This window comes from Pyxicephalus adspersus, chromosome 4 (assembly GCF_032062135.1).
Source record: "Pyxicephalus adspersus chromosome 4, UCB_Pads_2.0, whole genome shotgun sequence".
Taxonomy (NCBI): domain Eukaryota; kingdom Metazoa; phylum Chordata; class Amphibia; order Anura; family Pyxicephalidae; genus Pyxicephalus; species Pyxicephalus adspersus.
The window spans coordinates 145,516,437-145,542,508 of record NC_092861.1 but is presented as its reverse complement, the minus strand read 5'-3'; the positions used below and the strand labels follow the sequence as shown (position 1 = coordinate 145,542,508).

The 26,072-nt window shown below is 42.6% G+C and overlaps 1 protein-coding gene across 3 annotated transcripts in view; it reads right to left on the bottom strand.

The window, feature by feature from the left end:
• The window catches only part of MARK1 (microtubule affinity regulating kinase 1), an 84,845-nt gene extending 59,606 nt beyond the window's left edge, over positions 1-25,239 (bottom strand). Inside the window, exon 1 of one of the 3 annotated variants that reach the window (XM_072409885.1) lies at positions 24,942-25,239. In XM_072409885.1, coding sequence (XP_072265986.1) covers positions 24,942-24,992 — 51 coding nt within the window. In that variant the 5' untranslated portion in view covers positions 24,993-25,239. The remainder of the gene's footprint in view (positions 1-24,941) is intronic. The other 2 variants (XM_072409884.1, XM_072409883.1) reach the window with 2 other exon arrangements.
• Between the last annotated feature and the right edge of the window lie 833 nt (positions 25,240-26,072).

Here is a 26,072-nt window from a genome sequence, read left to right as displayed (position 1 = left end):
CCTTGCCCCTGCTTCCCTCCTCCAGTATTGCACAGCAAGTAACTTAGACTTGCAATATGCCCTTCTGACACTGACTAAAGAAAAGCATTACAAAACTCAATATCAGATATAAACAATGTAGAAACAGCATGAGCCGTGATGCACTTTTTCAGGCCGGAAAGTTGTAGTCAATTACCAGATTATCAGAGAAAATTATTGAGGTTTTAAAAAAACAAAGCAAGATATAATAAAGTGGAGTTTTTGCAAAACAAACTAAGTTTTGCAGTTCCTTTAAAGAACCACCGACTGCCAAGTGATTTAAAATGCAGACCTAATCCGCTGTACATGATAATGGCATGATTTACTAAGACACCAGTATGTCCCCTGGATCCGGTGTCACAGCTTTTTCCTTGACATGACCTGGCAGGAGCATTAGCTGTCATGGAGACATCGGCGCTGTGTTTGGCTGGTGCAGGTCCCAGTGCTCCCAGCTAATGGACTGTACAGCTTTCCAGGGAGAGCTTGGCACGGCTTCAGCAATGTCTACAGTGTGTTATGCTGCGTGCCAACCTGCTGATTCTGACTCTGTGCCCTACAGGGCCTGCTGGGAGCTGGCCAAGACAGAGCACAAACACATGGAAAGAGTCAATGGGACCCATAAAAAAAAGGAAAGGTCGTTTTTCAAAGCAGGTACTATGCGATCACTTACTGGTTGCATGTGTCAAAGAACAGCAGAATATTTTTTAGGATAAAGATTAGGCAACCCCCGCATAAAAGGCCGACCTGAAAATTGACAATTTTATTATAGGTAGGACCCGATGGGCTTAGTCTGCCGCTTGTTTCCTATAGGCCTTACAAAACTACAACAGAGAGATCCTCCATTCTTCATAAAATAAATATAAAAGCCAGTGTGGAAGCAGCAGATGTACATACCTGGGAACTCAGCATAGGGGCAGTGGGAGTCCCTTATAATGTGTACGGCAGGTGTACAAACCCAGGAACTCAGCACAAGAATGGAGGAAACTCCCAATAATGGGTACAGCAGGTGTGCAGAGATCTAAACGATGGAATCCCCAAGAGACAGAAGAATATGTCAGGAGATTTAAAGCAAACCTGTGCCAATGCAGCTCTGCCACACTTTGCAAAGCAAGAAAAACAAATTCAAAAATAAAAAGAAACGCATTTAGGTACCACTTTTTGGTAGTGAAAGGAGTAATTTTCTTGCTATGGACCTGTGGCCAACTCTGAATCCAGAACTTCCATATTATAGAACAGATACAGCCTAAATTTAAAGTCCGTTTGTGTCTGCAGCCCATTGGGTCACCGTGAGTGTATAGAAACTCAATTTGAGGCTGGGGCTTGGGATAATTCCCTCTTTGTAAAACAGTACAATCAGTAAAAAGTCTGTAAAGAGATAACACACGCCTTGGTGCTCCATCAAATTTGGATCCAAGGTCCCTTATGTGTTTGCAGGCACCTTAAATCCAAGGAGCTGCCCAATAAACCGTACAAGGATACAATAAACATTAAAAAAAATTACACTACCACTGCCAAAACAGTTTGCCTATTCTTAAAAACAAAAGCTTTTTCAATGCCATGATGTCAAAGTTAAGTGCTTTAGAGGTGAGGCTTTTTGGCTTATCCCACCATAATCTAAACCAGGTATCCAAGTTATACAAACCAAGGTATACTTTAGGTTCACCAGTCATTTAAATGCCAGTCACTGCTGCACAGTCTCTATAAAGAACTCTGCTAAGGGAAAGCTGTATTTAGTAGGATGTTATAAACCGTTTATTACGCTGCTATAAAGTTGTTCCCAAAGAGGCTGGCTAACTCATACAAGGCTTCTGTCTCCACAGTGCAATCCACAGGAATCCTGCTAAAGTCATCTCTGAACAGAAGCTAGCTTCGGGCCCGGGGGCGGCAGTCTCTGTACAGATCTTATTGGCTGGACTGTTACACAATGCTCTAAAAGCCCCAGACAATAGAAGACTGCTATAGATCACAGTGGGGCCTGGGGTAACCTGCAGTTTGGCAGCTGGCGTTAAACTACAAATGCCAGCATGCTAGCTCTGCTTTTGGTACAGTGCAAATGAACCGGATATAGACCGCTAACCTAATAATTTCATACTGCAAAACTTCTGTGGCTCGTTAGTTACACATGTAATGCTATGTGCTATGTATAATGCTATGCAATGTGTGCACATGCAAAAGAACTTTGAGGAAGCGTGGGCATCATGTACCAAGGGCCATCAAATTTTCTGAAGTTAGCAGATGACGCAATTGGACTGCATTTCTTTTAAATGTTCTTCTAAATAAAGATTCCTAAAATAATATACGTAAGCATCCATACTTGCTCACTACAGAGCTTTGAGGTTGGAACTTCACTGTTCTTCTCAGAGGTTCATCTTGTAATTTCAGCTGTTTGGTAAAGAAATCCAAATATGCCAATAGGTAGATATTCACCAAGGGGAAGCTACAAATATTAAACACTTAGGAAAATATTATCAGTAGAATGTCGGAAGTAACATCCTTATCCATTTCTTTTTCACTTTGCCCTTCCCATCTCAAATGTATTTAAAAATGACAAGTGGCAATTACAGGATTTGTAAGAGGATTGTAAGAATTGAAGCCGAACTCTACGAAAACCAATAAATACAGTTAAAATCCTTACATGTGAACTGGCTTTTCTGCCAAGGTTATCCATCCAACCATGGCTAAGTCAGTGACCGCACTCTTCTGCACCAGAGTTAGGCATTACAGGTTGGTCATCAACCTTGTGATTGGTCAATGAAGGTGCATGAATACACTGAAAAGGTAATTACTGTTTTGTTCTTTTCTCAGATCTGTAAACTTTTGTGTTACCTTGGTTAGTGTAATTCTTAAGCACCTGTAATTACCCTGTACAGCAGGGCTCGTACTGGGAAAGTGAGCTAGGATGGCCCCATTGCATAGCGCTGCACTACATGAAGCTTGAACCAACCTTTCCCAATCTTTTGCCCCTTAAATATAATTTTCAGGTGTTGGGGAACCCCTGCTAAAGCAACTTGGGGATTGGTGGCCAGTGGAAAGGATGTCCCCAACAGTGTTGGCTAGAATACCACCCTCAAAGGCAACTAAAAACTTCATGCAGCTGGTTCTAGCAAATGGCATTGGCCCCGGAACCATGCAGGCATAATCAAAAGGGAAGTCAATCAGCCATAGTTCAAGGAACCCCTAGCAAACTCTGAAGGAACCTTGGGTTGAGCATAACTGCTAACACAAAATAGATATCAGTGAATCTGAACACTTTTCAATATTTTAAAAGTACAGATTTCACAGTTATGATTTCAACTTAAAATCTAGGGGAGGAAAGGGGGGGGGGGCAAAACAAAAAAGGTCCATTTATACCTAAGCAATTTGAAAACACATTTGATATACCTTCAGTGTGCGCATTTTAAAAGCAGAAAGCTGCTTAGCATTTTCATTGTTTCCATGGATATCTTTGTCCAAAATTGTTTAATAGCTCTTCCATCCGTACATAAAAAAATCATTTTTAAAGCGCCTTTACAGAGATTTAAAAAAAAAAAGCTATTTATTCAAGATAAGTAGCAGACATTGGGTACTATAAGGCACCATATTATACTGCAGTTCTTGCTCTGCTGGATCCCCCCCTCCGCTTCACTTGCTGAAGTGTCTTTAATCCAAATATGAACAATATTTTTCTACCCAGAAAACGCAACTAGGTCCACTTTATCCAAACCAAATAGTGGAGGATGAGGCTATCATAATGCTGCGAAAAGAGCTGACCAGGGACATTGCACGTCTTCCAGGCTTTGCGTCGTTTGCTTCACCAGCCTGAACCTAATTACTGCCATAGCCGAAAGCCCGGCTAGACCAACGTGGCTGTATATCTGTCCTCTAAAATACGAAATAGTGTTCAAAGAGAACACGTCTGATTTATGTGCCCAATAAATAGTTATCACCAGGTCCTTAAAACCTGTCACAAAGCACATACGGCAATGTATATGGAGTCATTAATTCACCAAGCTTGGCTTTAAATCAGTTTACAGATCTAAATACTGAAAAACTAGTAGAAAAGAAAACAGAAACAAATATATACTCAAAGGGAGATCTAGGAAAAAGCCGAGGATCAGCAACAAGCATTGGAAAATTTGTACAATCTGTATGACTAGGGCAGCCACCTGGCAAATATTGCACCAGCATGGTTGCTAAAAAGCAGGTTTGTCGCCAAACTATCAATTGCAAAAAACTCATAAACTTCCCTAGAAAAAGTGGTAACCCTACACATGACACAAGGCAGAGCTGCTCAACTGTAAAACTTTTCCATTTACCCAACAGAACCTGCATTTGGTTTAGTACCATACCGGTATGCAGTCGATCTTTAAAAAAAAATGACCATTTTCCAAAGCATTGTTGGCACCCAGAAGCTTTTTCCCTTTTATACCAATACAAATTGCCTGTGCACACAAGCGCGCCTATTTTTAAGCTTCAACACTATTTAATGTGCAGTCTCATACAGCATCTTTACTATTACCATGCCCATCGCCTGTCCGAAAAAAACATGCATTACAGGGATGAAAATAAAGAGAAAGTTGTTGATTCAGCACTTTTTACTACTTTATTGCTGCAATGTGATTTAACAGTATCGAAACTAATTTATTGGGGGAGCAAAAAACTTACACCTTTAGACAAGAGAGGGAAACATATTCCTTAGAACAGCTTCTAATAGTTACACAACTTGTTTTTTGAAAAGAATCTTACATCCTGTTATTTTTTATTTCTCTGAACTTTTTAATGGGTCATACAGAGAGAAATCTCATCTGTTGCACAAGTAATTCCTAAAGGGTCTTGTAGGGGACACAAATGTGGAAGCATTTATTTGTAAAGAAGCTGTGATAGTGATCTAAATGTAGTGTTCCTCCTGCAGTATGATCCTCCGGCCACCTTTGTCTTTATGACTATGGTAGGGACATGCAAGACTTTTAAGGGACAGCTAGTGACATGATTATGGACTTTGTAAAGCGCTGCGTAATATGTTGAAGCTATATAGATACTGTGTAAAAATATTATATTGGAAACTGAAGTTGGGAACAAAGCAGGCAAAGCTCTACTTTAAGGTCATTGTTGCGTTTTTTTTTTTTTACATCCTTAGGGCCCACACATTACCTGTAATTGAATTGCATAAGTGAAAGACCATGCTCCACCCATGCTTGTGTTTGTGAACATGGCCACATGCCCCGATTGCGATATCATGTACTGCATACGTGCTGGGACAGAGCTGTTGACAGCCGTGGTCACCGTGAAGGGGCCGGAAGCCGAACACAATGACACCCAGCTGGAGATCACCGTCATTCCACATCACTTGAAATACCAGTTTCATGAACACTTCGATCTTTTGAAAACCGGTCTGTCTTTCTCCCCTATTAGCAGTCCGAAGACAACACTTTGCGCTACCAAATACAGACCATTAAAGTCTTCTTTGAGATTGTGGACATGTTATACAAGACTGGTAAAAATCAATGCAGCCCCCTTGACGGGTCAGTGCTCCAAATGCCACCAAGGAATGTTGGGGTCCAAGGATGTACCAAAGGGTCACAGAATGGACATGTTCTAAAGCAAATTAAATGTGAAAAAGGGCTTTTCACAGAATAAATAACAAAAAAACCCAAATTCAACTGGCATGGAATATACAGCGGAGATAAACTGATAGAAATTTGCAGTCCAATAATAAATGCTGACAACCTTAATGAACGTGTCAGTGCAGCAAGGGCACTGGGTGAAGATGATGGACTATCATGGGTGAAACCAACTAATTTGAACCATATACCGACCAGATACATTCCAGGTTTGCTGTATGACCCGGGTTTTCCCATGATAGTCATTCATCTCCAGTCTTGGGGCGCTTTATTAAATCAGGCCCGCCATGCCGTCACATTGTAGGCACAACGGGTCTCTTGTAGGTACTTTTCCATAGCAGTTTTTAAACTGATAAACGTTAAGTATTGTAGAAATTAAAGAACTTTTTTGGACAACAATTTTTCCAGTATCTCCTGTCCCTTTTTTTACACATTCCGCTCAACATGCATTTTTTTTTTTAATACCATCTAACATTCCTTTTTTTTTGTGCAACTCGGCCGCCATCTTCATGATGCAGAGCTCATAAACATCTCCAGTATGGATTTCTGTTGCTTAATATTCTGCTGTGCATCGATTTCACTGCTGGGAAGAGTAATAACCTTTGAAGGACCAGTAAAAATCAGATAAGCAGAAACAGCTAAATGTAGAGAGGGTTTCAAGGTCAGCATTGGGCTGTGTAACAAGACCCAATAATGCAGTCGGGGACACAAGACCTGGCAGCTGTTCAAGCAGACGTGCAGCAAAGAGGCTAATGGATCCCTATTGGAGCGGCCGGCCAATCTGCTCTATGGCATGCAGTTCAGTGACTGGGCAAAAATAACCTTGGTTAAAAAAAAATACAGGAGTCTATGGATTTTAAAGTTTTTAAGGATACAAGCTTTATTGGCCACTTTATTAGTTACACCTGCTCTGGAAAGTAAAATAATTAAACTGCAATTTACATGGCTGCAGCTCAATACATAAAAGCATGCAGATATGAACAATCATTCTACAGGAAAAGTTGCAACTGCTCATTGCTGCATTAACGAGCATCCAATGACAAACTTGAAAAAGATATAACTAGGGAAAAAATAAAATACTACATACATTTCCTTTATTTAATCTCTTTAAAAATGTATCTGTCTGAAAGCCAAAAGATTCTAACCTTCTATAGTAGGCTGACTTCACTGTTGCACTCTCGGCCCTTACCTGTTGGGCTACAGAGTATATTCCCCTTCTCCTCACATTAAGGGGATATGTTCTGTAGTCCAATAAGTAATACATAGATAATATTAACCACTACAATTCAAATGATTGATCATTATTATATGCAGACATATGACGTATTAAAAGCTGGGTTTACAAGGCTTAAATCAGCAAGGAACCAAACCCTGCATGGACAAATAAACAATACATTCAGATTTTACTTTTTCCAGCATTTGTTCAGCAGGAGGTTGGTCACACTTTACAATACACAGCCTGCAGATTCTACAAACCTTCAACATTACCATGAAAACATGGAACAGCAAAAATGCAAAATGTGAATGTTGTATCACAGCTACCTGCACGTATTATCATTGTAATATAGAAGGGCCTAATGCAGACAATTTTATTTTTGATAACATTCAAGAAAGCAAAAACGTAATACTATTATGTCTTAAAGGGAAACAAAGCAAGGACACAGTCTAGACTTCAGAGGCGTGTGAACAATAAATGTAGAGAACAGACAAAGTCTATAGTGTAATGTTTATCTCACATTTGGTAGATTAAAGTAGAACTTTGCATGCAAAATTGAAAAAAAAAAAAAGAGTCACAGCGGGTCACACTGCATCCCTCCTGCAACAAAGTACTCCAAGCTGCCCATTCAGAACACTCGTGTGTCATATACTGATCTACGTACATGGCAGAACAGGTCCATCAGAGGACTGGAAAACACCCTTTACATGTCCCCCATTTTTTTTTTTTTGTGTGCCACTTGGCCTTTGCTGAACCATAAATGTGCATAGAAAGCAATGCTTTGTTACGGGCCCTCCTACTCAAATGTTCTGATGAGCCCCAGGTCCCCACTCCAAGCCTGGCTGCAAATTACACTGTACATTTTTAACATATGCGTAAGAGTTTATTCACATTGCCGCAGCCAATCAGGACAGCTAAAGTCCCCGAACCTGGAAGAAGTGTGGAGGAAGATGTCGGCACCAGTGAGGAAGCCCATGTATGTTGCATTGCTGGAAGCTACATAGGTAAAGATCTACTTTACGGGCTGTTGTGCCTTTAATTATTTTATTTATTTTTTATAGAAAACAAACCATTTTTTTTTTAATTTAGTGCCCCACTCCTCTGTCCAGACCTAGCACTCGCTCCCTTTCAAGCAACTGGCAGGTTCAAGGTGTTGGGTAGGTGCCAACAATGTTATTTCAATCCAGTATTTTCCGAAGATTTTTTTTAGCTGGGAGGGAACAAGCTGTAGATGTGTGGCAGCCCCCAACTTATCAGTAACCTTCCAAAAACAGCCGGATGGTTGCTGAAAAGTGCCGGGTGGTGCACCCTGCAAAAAGGTGCTGGGGAGAACACTGCAATCTTCTTATAGAAAAAGGTGTGGTCATCCTTTTGGGTGTATACTGTGGCAAGATGTATAAATTACCAAAATTAAAATGAAAATTCTTTAGTTAGGTAAAACAGACTGCATGTATGTGTTTTCAGTGTTGCATTTAGTGGTAGGGCCACTTGAAATAGCTTGAAATCTGCAGCAGTATTATTGCCTTTTGGGTGGGAAGAAGCTGTAGGTGGGTGGCAGCCCCTGTATTGTGAGCCAAATTTTCAGCAACCACCCAAAAACTGCCGGGTGCTTACTGAAAAGAACCAGGTGATTGTGCAGCATACAACCACAGAATGTCAATATCTGAATGGTGGGTGTATGTTTTCTCTGGACACTCCAGTTATTTGCACATCTCAAAAATATACTGGAAGGATAATTGGCTTTCCCCAAAATTGCCCTTGGGCTATAGGAGGGCCATTAGATTGTAAGCTCTTCTGAGGAACAGATGGTGACATGATTACAGTCTCTGTACAGTGCAGTGTATACAAACACATAATAAATGTCAAAAGTATTCAGGAAAGATTGTGTATTCCACACTTTCAAATGTTGTAGATTTTATGCTATGTGACAGCTAAATGCAGTATCATTTTGTATGTTGTTGAAGAATGTTTGCAAGGTCCGTAGATAATGTACGGTAATACACAGAACATAGATAATGACGGAGATTAGCAGTAGCCTGAACCCTTTGCGTAACCTATAATCATCACAGTGGTGAAATTCTATATATTGGTCTTAAAGTGCATAATGCAAAGCTCAAAGAAAGAAGAAAAAAAACAAACATGCAACACATTCACATGTGCAATTCAAGGCTACATGACAGGCCTGTTATGTGATTGCATATATGGAGGGACAGGTACTCTTTGTAGAGACATTGGAGATCTATTAAACTCTTCTAAAGTCCGACTCTTTATTTTCGTATTTCCTCACTTTCACTGGAAAGAAAGCTGAAAATAAAAAGAAATCTCCCCAGTTTGAAGGTAATTTGAATATACCTCACCAGTTGCACCCCATTGAAAGATTTCTATACATCTTCTCTTCTAATGATGGTTACATTTTAGATTACCCATCAGTGTTCAACCCTGAAATATTTTATAAGCTGGGTGGGAAAAAAAAAAATTGTAGGTGGGTGGTTACTTTAAAGTGCCGGATGGTGCACCCAGCTAAAAAAGGCCGGGGAGAAAACTGCATCACTTATCTTAGTCACCATAACAGAGAGGTGTAAGGAATCCAGGGAAGCACCAAAATACCCAAGCGGGTTACTAATTCCTCCTCCCGTCCATAGCCAAGAACGTCCCCAAGACCGGAAGTTAGAGAAAAGCCATCAATTTGAGAAGTCATCAGTGACCACGATGAGGGAAAATCCTTCAACTGGGGGACAACTTTGTGACAAAACTTTTGTTGAGTTTAGACAGATTTCCTATTGTGTCTTGAGGACAGGAAGTGAAGAGAAATCTCCCTTGTGGTGTGAAGTAACCAAAAAGGAGGTAATAAATTTTTTTTTTTTTTTTTTTGGTTTTCTATACCACACTAAAATATAGACAACATACAAGTTATTGTACTATAAAAGATGGAAACCTTACCATGGGCCATTGTGGATGGTTCTACTCCTAAGGCTACGTACACACCTCAGAGAATTCTCATCCGATAATCGCTTCAGGGCTGATATCGGACGAGAATCTGGCATGTGTACAGTGCTTGTCATTCATGGATTTGACCTGGCTGATCCACAAACGATGAATGACCGTAATAAAAGTAAAGGGGAGAGGGCGCAGCGGGGTCCCTCCCAGACGTTCTCCCTCTCCCTTTTCTATAGAGCAGAATTGCGCCGTATGTACAGCACTCGTTCATGCATCGTGCAGTCTTGTCATTGGAAAGAATTGTTAAGGATCCTTTACAGCGTAAATTATTGCACGTGTGTACACAGCCTAAATCCCCAATGTGTTATTGGGTTAGGAATCCCTACTAGGGGGTCACTGGCTTTCTCTGGGAAAAGATGGGCAATCTACCGAACAAGAGCACACTACACCCCTAAAGAAAAAAAAAAACAACACAAATTTATCCAGGACTTCTGGTTGGCCCCAAGTTGTCCTAACAACCTGCTAAAGGTCAGCAGAAAAAGGTCCTCAAAATCTAGGTGAATACATGAGCTTCAGCAGCCAATAGAACCCAAAAAGGCCACAAAATGCAACTCGAAATGTGCAATGGGAAAAGAAAACAAGTCATAAAGGAATAATGGATTTCAGAGGCCAGACTTGCAGGCAGCATACATTCCTCAATGTGTTTCCAGCTGCCCCAAGGAGAGGGATCATCTGCTGCCCCCATTGCTTTATCCTCCAGCCAAAAGATCCTTTTCCAGTAGCCGAGATCTCCGGGCCTGAACTCATTGCATACCAGCGCCATGAGCTCACCGCTTGCTGGAATAGGTACAACGTCAGCTCCTTACTAGGGACAGGCGGAAAAGCTACAACACACTGGAGCTGTCACAACAGGCCATATGTCTGGATAGCTGGGGAGGGGGGTACATTCCAATCATCCCAAGCCTGGGCCGAGCAGAATGCGCTATATGGCCTGCCCTATATATAAAACTCCACTAGCTCCGAGGGGGGGAAAACGTATTCAGCAGATGGTCATTTATAAACCAATTTAGAAAGCCTTCCATAGGGGAATAGAAGAACCGGTACAACTTGTTGGGTAATGTGGTCTACATACCCCTCAATAGATACAGTAGCATTCTTTAGTATTATCGGGGATCCACCACCTCGTAGAGGTATATACCCATGAACATGCTTGCTGAAGGGGAGAAAAGAGGGGTGACCCCATCTATATTCGGATACTCAAATTCCTCCACAGTTCTTACCCCAGCTACCTTTCTGATCTGACAGAAAAATCCCCCCCCCCCTAGCGGCGCTCTTCACTCCTCCAATGACCTACTGACTTCCTCACCCATAACCTCATCATACGAACAGCTCCAAGACTTTTCTAGAGCTGCCCCAACTCTCTGGAATAATCTTCCTCACCCTATCCATCTTTTTCTGTCTTTTGACCTTTCTCACCTCCTATTGTGTGATACTTCCCCCACTTCCTAGATTGTAAGCTCTTCAGGGCAGCCTCCTGTGTCATTGTCTGTATTCATCTGTCATTTGCAACCCCTAATGTACAGCACTGCGTAATATATTAGTGCTATATAAATGTTGTTTAATAATAACATTACTCTATGTTTATCCAATCACTAGCTATTGTGGGTCTTTACCCATCTATTGCTTAAAACAAATGGGCATTTTGCTTGGTAAATCAACCTTATAAATTATATTTTTTTACCCTACCAATGTGGTCAAGGGCTGCAAATGCTGAACAGTCTTCAGCATCCAACATGGGAGAGTTCAATGCTTGGTCCCCCTACCACACTTAAGGATTCGATCAGCTGACACCTATGTTTCTACTGTGTCCTGTAGCTAAACCGGGGCCAGTGGTAGGGACTGCACAGCACAGTAGTGGGGCCAAAGATCCTGATAATGATTTTTCAGGAAGTTGAATCTGGTTGGAATGGCAATGCTGAAAGTAGGATAGGCAATTTAATTATTCTAAATTAATTTTATCAACAGGGTCACTGTAAGGGAAAAGCTTCAGGTTAGGTTCAATCCCTTACCTAGGAGCACATATACACCCTCACGGAAATGTTTTCCTTGAAAAGACAAGAATGGAGAATGTGACAGCAATGAGCCAAACAGATGTTATGAAAGGGCAGCTCATAGCCCTATGTGAGCTACTAATCGCCATTCATAGGGCATTCACTTCTAGCAGAGCAGGTGAGTGACCGCAAGGTAGGTATTTATTAGAGAGCGAATGGATCACTTCATTGAAAATGCACAGAATCACTTTTACAACCATGCAGTCATGCAACCACCTCTGAACCACAAGAATGGCCAAGTAGAGTTACAATTCTTTGGACAGGTAAAACATACATGCATGTAAATAGTGCTGAGCCCTTTGCAAACATTATTTTTAAATTTTTATTCCAGACTGTTCTATGTTAGATGAAAAAATGTTGATACAAATTAAATAAAACCTGTGATTTCTGTAGTTAATGACATATGGCAAACAGAAAAGACATACGGACATGGCCGCTGAGAAACCTGGCATGTAAATGGTTTTATCCTTACAGGGTATGGGGATTATCAAATACTGCGAAGTGTCAAGGACTTGACTCAGCTCATAGGTCAGAGTTACCAAGACCCCTATTCAGCTCCAGTTTCCATAGGGAGAAACAGCTGCAGAGTATTTATAGATCGGCCCAGTGAATGTAAAGTGAACAGAAAGAAAATCACGCTGTGCAATATAGCTGAATGCCATTTGTGCATTGCTAACATGTGATTTAAACTGAATTCTATGCAATTTGCAAGATTTTCCCCAGAATTTCTTTTTTAGCTGGATGGAAAGAAGCTGTAGGCGGGTGGCAGTCTGTGTAGTGTAATCCAAGTTCTCAGTAACAGCCCAATAACAGCCGGGTGGTCACAGAAAAGTGCCAGGTGGTGCGCCCGGCTAAAACAAGCTGGGGGAGCACTACTAATCCTATACAGCCAGGCTTATGAATAGGATGTCACTGCACCCCACTAAATTTTTCAGTGTCCCCCTTCTGTTTATTGGACAATGAATGAGTATCATCCCTCCAGCTAAAGCCCTAATGTGCTCACTAATGTGCCTACATGTAGCCCACTACTGTCAGCTGCCTAGATAAACGCAGTTCCAAAAGGCTGAAACATGCAAAAAGAACAGCACTGTGCAATGCAAGACGCACCATACATACATTTCTGCCAGGAGGTTGCAGTGCAGAGGATTGTGGGAGGGTAATGCACAGGAATTTTAGGTATTACATTCAACTAGCATGATTTCAAATAGAAGTTGCACGTCTCTTCAACTCTGCTCCTATCAGCATGTCTCGTTAGGATATGACTACTGCAGCACACTTTCCTTGTGCTGCTTCTGCTTTTTTCCAATTTGAGGTCCACCATATAGAAACTGTAGGAGGCTAAAGCTAGGACAATTTCAGGTGCTTGCATTGACTGAACATAAAAATATATTAAATCTGTCCTCCGGCCTTGCACAATTGTACAGATTTCGCTGCTGGACTGAAACTACTTACTCTAATTTCACTGCAGACCGCAAGTTTCTTCCAATGTGCATTAGAAGCTGCAGCATGTCAGATAGTGCCTACCTCATTTTTTGGCTGGGCGGTGTCCAGTATCGTCCAGCTATTTCCTTCCCACCGCCCCTACGTTCATTAGATTTTCTCTCTTTTAAATACAGAGGGTTGACATCGGACGCAGGGAGTGTTCTCCCCAGCCCCTCTTAGCTGGGTGCACGACCCAGTACTTTTCGGTAACCTCCCGGCTGTTTTTGTGTGGTTATGGATAAGCTATGTTACAATACAGGGACTGCCACCCACTTACACCATTTTCCCCACCCAGCTTAAAAAGATTTCTAGGGAGAATATGGTGTAGGAATGTTTTGAAGCAGTCTGCATAAAAATGCAGTCCCCCCAGCAACACCCACTGATGTGGACTTTACCTATACCTGCACACAAATGCACACTGCCTAGGAATATCGACTATTGCAGGCTAAGGCCGGGTGCTGTGATGTTTTCAGGAAGCTATGTACAGCTCCCTGCCCACCTCTACTACCTGCCATAATCTAGTAGCATACCACACAGAAGTACAAGAATGATATTGCGGTGTCCAATATATTAATCATTTGCTGACTTTACAATAGATTTTTTCAGCCAGGAGTTCTTTATAAAGCAACAAAAAAAGAAAGAAAAAAAGCTCATACCAGCAGAGTTTTATAGCTGTGCCAAATTCATGTTTTACAAACCTACAGAGAAGAAGTACAGGAAGAGTAGGATATTCTGAGCGATAGGCAGAATTTCAGGTCTACTCATCATGGAACATTGGAGAAAAACAAGCAGATCTGTCACTTAGCTTCAGAGAGTAAGAAAACCACAAAGCCCTCATTCGACATGTAAAATCTGACGGAGTCATTAATATCTCATCGCCGCTGCTCGTTTATTTCCACACTGAAAGGTTTGGCACAGACTACTGATCAGCACATGTAAAGGGAAGGTAGACTCAGCAGCATTTTGTATTTATTTATGCAGCTAAGTGTATAACTGACACAATAAACACATTATTTGCATCAGGAGCTTGCAATCTAATAATAAAAAGGCCAGTATGACTAATATTATATGTTCTAGGTAGGAAGAAGAATGCAGAAATTTGAAGCAAAGCCACACAACCATTCACCAAGTACTGCCCTTGATAAAGCCAATGTCCTGGATACCATGCTGTATGGTGACCACTCAACGTGGACTCACATTCAGGATGCCAACATCTTAGATGTGCATAGGTTTGGATTCCACCTTTGACCCGGCCAGATATTGGCACTGGAAGACTTTGAATTCCACATTTGGGCCGTCCAGATATCGGCACTGGACAACATTGAATTCCACCTTTTGGCTGGCCATGTTTCGGCACAATCTTGATTTCTACCTTTTGGCTGGTCAGATATTTTATTCAACTATTTGGTTGGCCATATAATAGCACTATGTTATTCTGGATTCTACTTTTTGTCCGGCTGGGTATTGGCACTTCAACTTAACTTTAGATTCTACATTTTTGTCGGTCAGATATTGGCACTGCACGATTGTGGCTGTTCAGGGGATAGCAGTAGAGGCATTCTTGAGCTGCTTTATTATCTATGTATTAGGACAGGTTTAGATTCCTGGAGGGAACAAGCACTCCTACGAGGATCCCGGTGACTGGCACCTTGCTAACCGCTCCACTGAAACCACACTGTGAAATAGTATGAGTCCATAAAATAAAGGATCTCATTTACTGATACAATGAACAATCCCACTGTTCAGTTCTACCTTCACCAGTTCCCGATTATAGCATTACACTGTTTAGCAATTCAGAGTCCCTTTGGAGAAGTGATCATTGTGATCCAGGTCTGAATCACGGCTTTGCAATACACTAGCTCCTTTCAGAACCATTATCTTGCATAATAAACTAAAGAATATTGAAGGAAAATTCAATAGTAGTATAAAAACCTATTACTGATCAAATAAAGCAGCTATTGCTGTGATGCTCTCCTTCAATCCAGGTTGTACTTATTAGCCAGGTTTAATGACTGGCGGCATCACTGAATACATTTTCAATCCAGGTTATCATGGATCTGTTCCTCACCACCCAAACTGGACAGTGGAAGAGAAGCAGCACAGTAATGGGCTTATCTCTAAGTCATTCTGCTTTAACAATTCAAGGGAAGAGAAGAAGGCAGCAGAACTTGCTTGGAGTCAATAGAAAAGGTAATATTTGCTCCTGCCAGACTCACAGGTTCATACTTGAGCCAAAAACTATTTTCTCATATCACCTAAACAAGTTCCCATCCCACCTGCACAGGACTTTCCCAACACTGACCAATCCCACCTGTCCGACACCCAGACAGATGAATGTGGGAGTTGTGTAAAATACCTCTGCAGCCCTTTTATACATACAGCTCCGGAACAGGAACGAGTACCTGCCTTCAGGCAGTTTCTAGTCACTTGCGTGCTTCCTCTCTTCCATCAGTGTCTGGTGTTTTTCTAGCCAGGAAAAGTTTGTGCAGCGCTCCATTAGACAGTCAGTGGATGATTTATGGATGGGGATTGCCTGCAGACACTCTGCGTGAAATTCTCATACTATATAAGTATGGCTCAAAACTAAATTTTGCAAGGGATCAAAGCCTGCATCAGGCCAACCACAAAAATGTCATAGTATATGACGGCAACATATTTTGCAGTGCTTTAACAGAGGACACTGCACCAGTCACATCATCACTGCAGGATTATATGCCTACCATAGGGGTAAGGACACCTTGGAGACTGTTTTTTTTAGAATCAAGTATTGATTTAAAACTTTTAGGAAAAAAGTCTGACCTAGTTTTTGTTGAAGACTGATCCCATTTATAGCAGCAGCGTTGGGTAACGCTGCACAACACACACCAAAACCTAAGAACAAAGCAAGACAATAATTTGCAGATGTCCTGTGGCTTCAGTTCACACCAATAAGTTGCCCCGGTGTGCACAAAAAAACTGAGCTGCACATTCTAACATGATTTTGCACAATTAAAATGTATCGGGGTACATCGGAAGGAGCTGGACCTTCCCGGGAAATGGCTACCCTGCCACCTTTAAAACATTGCCCCAAAAATAAATGGAAAAGTTACTCGGCTCGGCTCTGGCTTCCAGAGGGTGCAATCATACACAGGACAACAACACTGTGCATGGAAGTGAAGTTATCCTTTAAGCCTTATGTAATAATCCAAGCTAAATAAAGGCCAATTCAGGCAGGGTAAGTTGCATTAACGTGCTATTTGCATGGTGTATTGCATTGCATTAAGACAGCTCATTTAGCCAAAAGGGGGAAAAAATTCAAAAGCACGGATGGGCTCTGTGTGTTGTGGCATGCTACAGATGCACTGGAGAACCATTAAAAATAAAGGTCACTGCAACCCACCACATTGCGTATCATATCTTGCTTTACATTGTAGGAAAGCAGGGTTTGCATGTGAGTGCAAGGCACTTACATTATTATTTCATCACTGTAGAGTAACTTATATACAGTGTTTCCAAAACGTGACGGCTGCTTTCAATGGCTACAGTGGCAGCGCAAGGTGGCAATATGCTACGGCTATTGTGTGGGTTGCAGAAAAATGTATCAACAATGAAAATGCTAATGCACATAAAATTTACAGTACAATTTATATTTTGGATCGGGGTTCAGCAAAGCAGTTCTTGAGCCTTCACACATGGCACAGGGATAACACTGAAGAATAATTAGAAGGTTGTCATCCTTTAACAGGAAGTGTCAAGAACCTTGATTGCATGATTACCAGTTGTTATTTTATAGAAAGCTGCAGTTAAAACTTGCATGACATTTCAGTGACTGGGTTTGGATCTATTTTAAGGCAATTTTCTGCAACTTAAGTAAATACAGAAAAAAATTTAGATTTTTCTATATACTTTATAAAAAAATATGCAAAACGTTACAATTGAATATACAATATTATATAGGTTAAGTGTTGATCAAACACAGTGGTCATTTTGGTCACAGCCGGAGGTCTCACAACATCGCCAATAAGGCCTTCGGATAATTCTGGCATCATCGCAAGCAAGGCCTTGAAAACAAACACATCTGCTACGACGCAACAGCTAAGAGTGTAATTTGAGGATTCTTGTCATAAATCCCCATCGACGCCAAATCCTATAATTTCCACGTAGAGCCGCAAAGTACGCACTCCATCACCCCTCCCCGTCACGGTGAGAGAATGAGGCTAAACAGTCTTGCAGGTACTTGATGGCTGAAATGCAGGCAGGAATTCCAGGGACAGATAAGCAGAGTGATGTCATTTTTGCACAGCACCTTGGAACAAAGAGAAGAATACAGAACGGAAGGAGCAGCGCCAGGCCCTTGTACACGTGGGGCCGATGCTTTAATTTTTCTTGTGCACAGCAATCAAATTAAAAAAAAGAAAATGTGCAAGTCTAGATTCACACATCTGTTCTTTTCTCAGGCATGATCTGACACTTTTTGTTTTTCATAATGAAGCATGAAGAGAAAGCCAAAAAGCTAGGGCACTCTGGCCTTTGGATCGCTAGGTCCCAGGTTCAAATCTTGGCCAAGCCACTATCTGCATGGAGTTTGCAGGTTCTCCCGGTGTTTGCGTGGGTTTCCTCTGGGTACTCATTCCAAAAACATGCAGTTAGGTTAATTGGCTTCCCCCTAAAAATTTACCTTAGACTGGAAATTACATGACAATGGCAGGGACATTGGATTGTGAGCTCCTTTTGATGAATAGCTAATGACATGACTTTGGGCTTTGTACAGCGCTACGCAATATGCCGGCGCTATATAAATACTGGATGATAATAATAATAAAGGCAATGGACAGGCTAAGAACAAGGTCTTCATAGTTTGTACTTTTGGCCTTGCAGCACAAAAGGGCACTGCTCCCCAGATTGGCACAAAGTGGTCATGTGCTAATGTGTGCATTGATTTCCCTAAAGTTACTTTTACAAATGCTTGATCGTGCAGGACAATAATGCTGAAAGGGACAGGTAATACCCCTCTGCAATATTGTGTCTTATGTGCCTGAGGGCTCCATTTTTCTGATGAAGAAGCTGAGCATGTATGTTTTTATGTGCCACGGATGAATGAACATAGGTGTGAGAGTCCCAGCAAAGCCAATCAAGATGTCCAAGGATCATTTCTGGGTGGGAAAAAAAGAAGGAAGATGGCAGCACCCTGCAACGGAATACAGATAGGCAAGTCGTGTGGCTTTGTTCATTTTTTGGGACCAGCGGGCTGTTTTAGTTTTGGACTTCATGGAGCACCCCAAAGCAAGATGGCTGGTGTGCATCATTTCTATGTATCCACCAGCAAGAGTGTCATACCATCTTAGAAGGCAAGCCAACCCTTGAGGATTCCTTCACTGGGGGTGTTTCACAAACAAACCATAACTTACAAGACCCCAAGCAGTGTTCTCCCCAGCCACTTTTAGCCGGGTGCACCACCTGGCACTTTTCAGTAACCACCCGGCTGCTTTTGGGTGGTTACTGATAAGTTGGGTCACAACACAGGGGCCGACACCTGCCTTAATGTGTCTCCACACAGCTTAAAACAATTTCTGGGTTGAACACTGCCAAAAGAAGTAAACTGAATGTTGGTGAATCCCCCAATATTACTAAAAACTCTTTTACAAATCACACAGTTCACGTCTATGTTGGTGTGTCAAATGTACAATACTTGCAAGGTTTTCTTCTCTTATCTGCAGATAATGCACACTGTGCTTACAGAGGCCATTTTTGCTATATAAGGGCTGAAAAGATTAAGTCTCCTGTGGGCCGATAACACAGCATTTTTTTTTATCAACCCTGCCAGTGGCCATTTGCTAAACTAGTCAACCATTACCAATCTCAGATCTCTAAAGGCTATGTACAATATTTGTACATGTGCAATATTTGTCAATGGAAAGGATCTTTCACGATCCTTTTCAACTATAAACAACTGCACGATGCAAGAACAAGTGCTGTACATACAGCGCCATTCTGCTCTATGGGGGGGGGGGGGAGAAAGTGCCACCCCACTGCACTCTCTCCCCCCTTCACTTTCATTATGATCATTAATCGTCCATGGATCTGCCAAGACAGTATCTCGGGCGATGGACGACAGGCACTGTGCAAACGCAAGATTCTCGTCCAATATCAGTCCTGATCCGATTATAGGACGGGAACCATTGCACATGTGTAGTCCAACAGGAAAAGTCAACTGCTTGGAAATAATGGTATCAAAGCTAGTTTGTGGGTCCATGGATAACAACCCAACAACAAATAGGAAGGGTTTTTCACTCTCAAAATTCTGTAAACTCAAAATATGAACTGCTCCTAAATGGACATTCATGATTTCCAGCCAACGTTTAGGGTAACTGATGAACTATGAAAGCTCTATTCCCCCCCCCCCCCCCCCCAAAAAAAAGGCAATTAGAGGGCAAAGGACCACGCATGGATGAGCTCTGGTCTCTCTGTAAATGGTATTTTCCCCAATTACTGACTTCCATGCCTTGTTCTGTACCTGTAAAGAGGAGGACATCTTTGTAGAGGCAGAGCTTTGCTTCCCAATGTAAGAGCCACCAGCAAGAAGAATGAGCAGCACAATGGTGACAACACCAAATCTCATGGGGCAGAACGGTCAGAGGCAGTCGATTTAGTTGTATATCTGCAGTGTGAGATCAGGAGGAATTCCAGACCTACCTTTCCTGTATTGCTTAGATACAAATAACTCTTATTGATGTTACCTATAACACTGCAAATCCTGACATTTCAAGTCCAGGTCTTCATCCAAAAAATGATACCTGACTACATCACCCCAGTTAACCATTCCGGATCTTCGGAAGGCCTGCTTTCTATTCGGGTTTATTAGGCCTCTACACGGAGGACGATGGCTAATTATGCTCCCATGGCATTCCTGAGGGACGGACATTAAATCAAAGAGCTTCACAGACTACAAAGATTTAACCCTTTTTAATGCCTTATAAACACAAGATCTGGGGGGGGGAAAAAATACCGCCAGGGGCAACAACACGATTTTCTTTTGTTCCAATCTGCTTGCTTTTATTTCCTAATCTGCAATGGAAAAAATGACAAGGAGAGACGGAATGGTTGATCTGAGGCCAGACATCCTCCTACGAGGTCGCAAAGGCAGATGTACAGGAATTTGAGTTTTTGGATAGTTTTGGGTGAGTGTAGATTTGCATGGCTGCAGTGTTATTACAGAGAAAATTAAAAATTAAATATAATTGATTTTTTTTTATTTATTATTACATTGTGTTTTTATTACCTAAAGATTAAAAATCTGTGATCAGGAAGAATTTGTATTGCAATGAAACATGGTTATGAAAAAAAGAAATGAAGAGAAAAAGGGATTTTTTTTTTGGCAATTGCTTTAGTGAAAACAAAACATAATTACATGTTAATACATATATAGTATTTGTGTTAGGTGTGTGTGCTCACAGAACATCACCTGGGAACACTTCATTGACAGATCATGGATTATCTTATATGGAATGATGTACATTTGTCTCGTTACCCGACACGTTTCGCATATTTGCTTCCTCAGGGGATCTGAGACTTTAGACTTGGTATTACTCTCACTACAGTGGCAGGGGTGGTTATCTTTTTATACCCTATTTAATGTACAGCGCTGCGTAATATGTTGGCGCTATATAAATCCTGTTTAATAATAATAATAATAATACCACTAGAATGCCTGCTGATCCATCATTCCCCTCTCCTCTGTATAGAATATCATCTTCTGAACATTGAAAGTGTTAGGAACATGTTATTCCTCCATTCTGATCCATCCTGCCACCTGTAGTGTCGGGGAGAGTAATACCAAGTCTAACGTCTCAGATCCCCAAAGGATCTGGGTTAAAGCTGGAAAACGCCAAAAACGTGGGTAAACGCTTCTATTGATTATAATGGGGTGTTTTCACGCGTTTTTAAGCAAAAACGCAGAGAAACGTCGCATAGACGTTTTTCAGCGTTTTAAAGGCAAGCTTTAAAACGCTTATAAAAGTGCATGAAAATGCAGTAGGAACATTTACATGTTTTTTTATAAACATCTGTGTAGACCCAGCCTTAAATTGATAAAAAAAATTTCAATTGAGAGGTGCACAACACATTAAAACGCTCTGTGCCTGCCCGTCTCATGGTATCACAACCAAAATATCCGTGCACACATGGCCTACAGCAAACACATCACTTCCCTGTGACTACGCAGGAACCATCCGACCTGCTTCGAGGCCCGACAGACTACAGCACTTAGAACGGGTAAGTGTACACACGGGGCTAAAATTAACTGAAAGACAGGTGGAAAGAGAGCAGAAATCCTGCAGCAAACAGGACCGAGATGGACAGACTGAGACCTGGACAAAGGGAGAAAAAAACCTGCCAGGCCAAAAATTGATCCCCCACAACAAGTGTCATGTTTGTTCAATACAAGGTACAAAGAAAAACACTGAAGGTGCCTTGGTAACCCATGGCAACCAGATACCAGAGAAATAGGGTCAGATATATGAAAAGGTGAAATACTGACGGTCCTGACTTAGGCCTGGTACACCATGGGAGGATTTTCACTTTTATTTATGGGATTCGGGGGTTTCTAGACGGACACAGTGGTAGCTATTGATCAAACGAACTGAAGTTGCATCAGGTACACAAACAATTAAGTAAAACCAACATGGAGCTCTAATCCTTGCTGTAGGTCTAATCCATGATCGGAAGGGCCCTTGTGGGCCAATATTGAAATTTCTGATCAATTACAGACCAGAAAATTGAATAAACAAGTCAGCAAAATCTCAAATTTAGCAGAGGCTTTGCTTGCGTGTACTAGGCCTCAGTCACAACATTCCTAGCAACCAATCCCAGCAGCCAATGGGATTGCTCCATGTGGTTTACATTAAACACCAACAACACTGTGTTATTGCAAAAGCATTCCCATTGGCTTCTGTTATTTGAGGAGTGCTCCCTATCAATTTACATCAGCTTGTTGGAGTATGAAGGGTGTTGACTTCAAGTGGAATGGAGCTTGAAAAATTGGGCATTCCAAGTCAATGATTACTTGTCAGGAACACCTTTAGTTTAAACAAAAAGTGGTTTATCAAATTCAACGAAAATATCTCACGGTGTATGACAATTTTTAGTCAATTAATGTCAACTCAACGTGTCGGGCTTTGGTCTACTTTTGAAAACCAGTGGGCCACAGTGACAACCCTGCTCATGCATAGATATAGTCAGTTAGTGTTGTCGCCCTAGGATGTAAGGAGGTAATAGGCAGGGTTACCAAGAAAAGGTTAGATTACCACCAACAGGTTGAATGGGAAGTTTCCAGCCCAACGCACCTAAAGGAAACCTGTTGAGAAATTTTACAAGCTGCCATTTTTTACCCCCTTCTTTGGAAAATGCCAGCTTTCAGACCCTCATACTGATTTGGCTTCTATAAACCTGAGTCACTGACCTGGAACAAGTACGCACATCAGGTACTCGGAGCATGCTTATTCATGGTCACATTAAGCTCAATATTGTAAACAGAGAACGGAGGACAACTAGAATTTTTTTTAGGAGAAGGTCAATAACTGAAGCTTCCGATTCATTTAGGTTCATTTTTAGAACACAAAAAACAGGATGTATGGATCATGGATCTCACAGGCAAGGGGGTGTAACGGGGACCACACCATGGTCCCAAATGCGAGAGATGCAACGACTGTATGGCTATATCATCTAAACCATCATTCTCTATCCACTCACGGTTAGTCAGGTATTGATCACGTCTGTACCACTAGTCATCAAGATGAGCTCTAACATCGACCTCCAAGGTTGAGCCGTGGAAGCCAATCACAATAACAACGGCCGCAACTCAACTTGTTTAAATAGAAGGTCAAGTAAATCTATCCAGTTACTGTGTTGCCAGCTGTAACAATAATTTTGATACCGATCCAAGGGCCAAATTTCTCATCACTTTTACAGGTCCACCATAACTATAGAAATTTATATCGAACTGTCCAAACCGTAAGAAAAACACCAATTTACTACACATTACTGTTAGGACAGTCACCATCTGCTCGCTACACCGAGGCCATTTCACCAATGGTTCATAGACCCCCAAAACACCGCCATACTGTAAAAGCAAAGTGTTATCCGCCAGGCCTTAATACTGTCATGCCAAAGGGTCAACCACAAATCTTCAATCTAGGAAGATTTTAACTAGGTAAATGTAAAGCCTGAATACTGTTACACCAAAGGTTTACCAAAAGATATTTTTTATAATTGTATTTGTATTGTTTTTTATAATAAAGACATATTGTGCCACCAAGGGGTCAACCGCCATGCCTCCATAGTGTCCCACTAGTAGGTTAAACATGGAGCTTACATACTGTCCCACCAATGGGTTACACCAAGATCTCCATAGTATCCACCACTGGGATTCCCATGACGACTCCATTCTGTCCCAGAGGATTACGTTTTGAGATCCACAGTATCCAATCAATGGGTACAACATGAGACCTTCAAACTGTGCCTCGAAAGGTAAAACCCAGGATACCCATAATGTCTCACCAAGGAATAATACTAGGGACCTTATAAAGTCCCTCCATGCTTTCCCTTCAGGGATTAATCCCAACCTTCTCATACTGTCCCTGGATGGGTTAGGCCCTAAGCTTCTATAATGTTCCTCCAAAGGTTAGTCCTAGGACCTCCATTCTATCCCTCCAATGATAGGCCCAGAGCTACCTTCCTTCCAAGAGCCTTCATGCCTTCACTGCAGGGGTTATTCATAAGTTTTTATACTGTCCCTCCAAGAGCTGTTCCCAGATCCTTCATACTTTCTGCAAAGGCCAAATCCCAAGTCCTCTAAACTATTCTTCCAAGGGACAAATCTCAGTTCCTCCACACTGTCCTTTCATTTGTTAATCCTAACTCCATACTGTCCCACCAATAGGTTAATTCATGGAGCTCCATACTGTCCCATCAAAGGGCCAATCCATAGACATTCCTGCTATATCTCCTTGAGTTAATACCAAGACATTCATACTGTCTTTTCATGGGCCAGTTCAAGGACCTCCATACAGTCATTCGAGGGGACCAGTCCCAGGGCCTCCACACTATCCCTCTATACGGTAATCCCAGGGGCTCAATATTGTTCCTCCAAAACGGCCGATCCCTGGACTTTCATACTATCCCTTTAATGACCAATACCTGGGCTTTTACACTGCCCCTCTATTGGCCAAGTCCTGGACCCCTTCACTGACCCTCCAAAGGACCGATCCACACGGTCCCTGCAAGGACCAATCCTAGAGCCTCCCTACTACTCCCCCCAAAGGGCCAGTGCCATGATCTTCACACTGTCTCTCCAAGGGCCACCCCCCACACTGTCCCTCCATGGGCTAATCTCGGGCCCCCCACACTGTCCCTCCATGGGCTAATCTCGGGCCCCCCACACTGTCCCTCCATGGGCCAATCCCAGGGCCCCCACACTGTCCCTCCATGGGCCAATCCCAGGGCCCCCACACTGTCCCTCCAAGGGCCAATCCCCGGGCCTCCATCCCTGCACCCATGGCGGCCCCTGTGATGGTCATCCTCCCTCCTCTCCCCGGTACTCACGTTCTCCGTGTCCCGCTCGTTGACGGTCGGCAATGGCGTCCTGGCCGACATGTTGTGCGGGGGGAGCCGAGCTGTCAGCGATCACAATCCCAGAACAATGCGCTCCGATCACAGGCGGTGCATGGTGCCGGTCACAGCATCCCCGGCCGGGACAGCGGGCTGAGCTCATCCCCTGTGGGCGCCTCCTGCACCATCATCCCCATCCGCAGCCCGGGCAGAGCAGGAAGAAGCCGGCGGGTGACAATGTGCGCCGTCCCCCTGCTTATCACACATCCACAGCAGAATGAATCCCGCACAGCTCCCGGCTCCCCCTCCTCCTCCTCCTCCTCCTTCTCATTACCATCATCCTCCTCCTCCTCCCACTTCCCTCCCTCTCCTGGCCAGGAAGAGCACAACTACTTCCAGCAGCATGGAGGGGGGAGAACACCCTCATATCTGCATGGAGGGGAGGGGGGGGGGGATACGCTCATATCTGCATGGAGGGGACAGAATACCCTCACATCTGCATGGAGGGGGTAGAGAATACCCTCATATCTGCATGGAGGGGGAGAATACCCTCATATCTGCATGGAGGTGGAGAATAACCTCATATCCTCATGGAGGAGGGGATACCCTCATATCTGCATGGAGGAGGGGATGCCCTCATATCTGCATGGAGGGGACAGAATACCCTCATATCTGCATGGAGGGGGGAAGAATACCCTCATGTCTTTATGGAGGGGGACAATAACCCCATATCTGCATGGAGGGGGAGAATAACCCCAAATCTGCAAGGAGTGGGGAGAATACCCTCATATCTGCATGACGGGGGGAGAATACCCTCATATCTCCATGGAGGGGGGATTGAATAATCTCATATCTGCATGGAGGGGGGAAACTACCCTCATACCTGCTTGGAGGGGGGAGAATAACCTCCTATCTGCATGGAGGGGAGAGAATACACTCATATCCTCATGGAGGAGGGGATACTCTCATATCTGCATGGAGGAGGGGATGCCCTCATATCTGCATGGAGGGGACAGAATACCCTCATATCTGCATGGAGGGGGGAGAATACCCTCATAGCTGCATGGAGGGGAGAGAATACACTCATATCTGCATGGAGGTGGAGAATACCCTCATATCTGCATG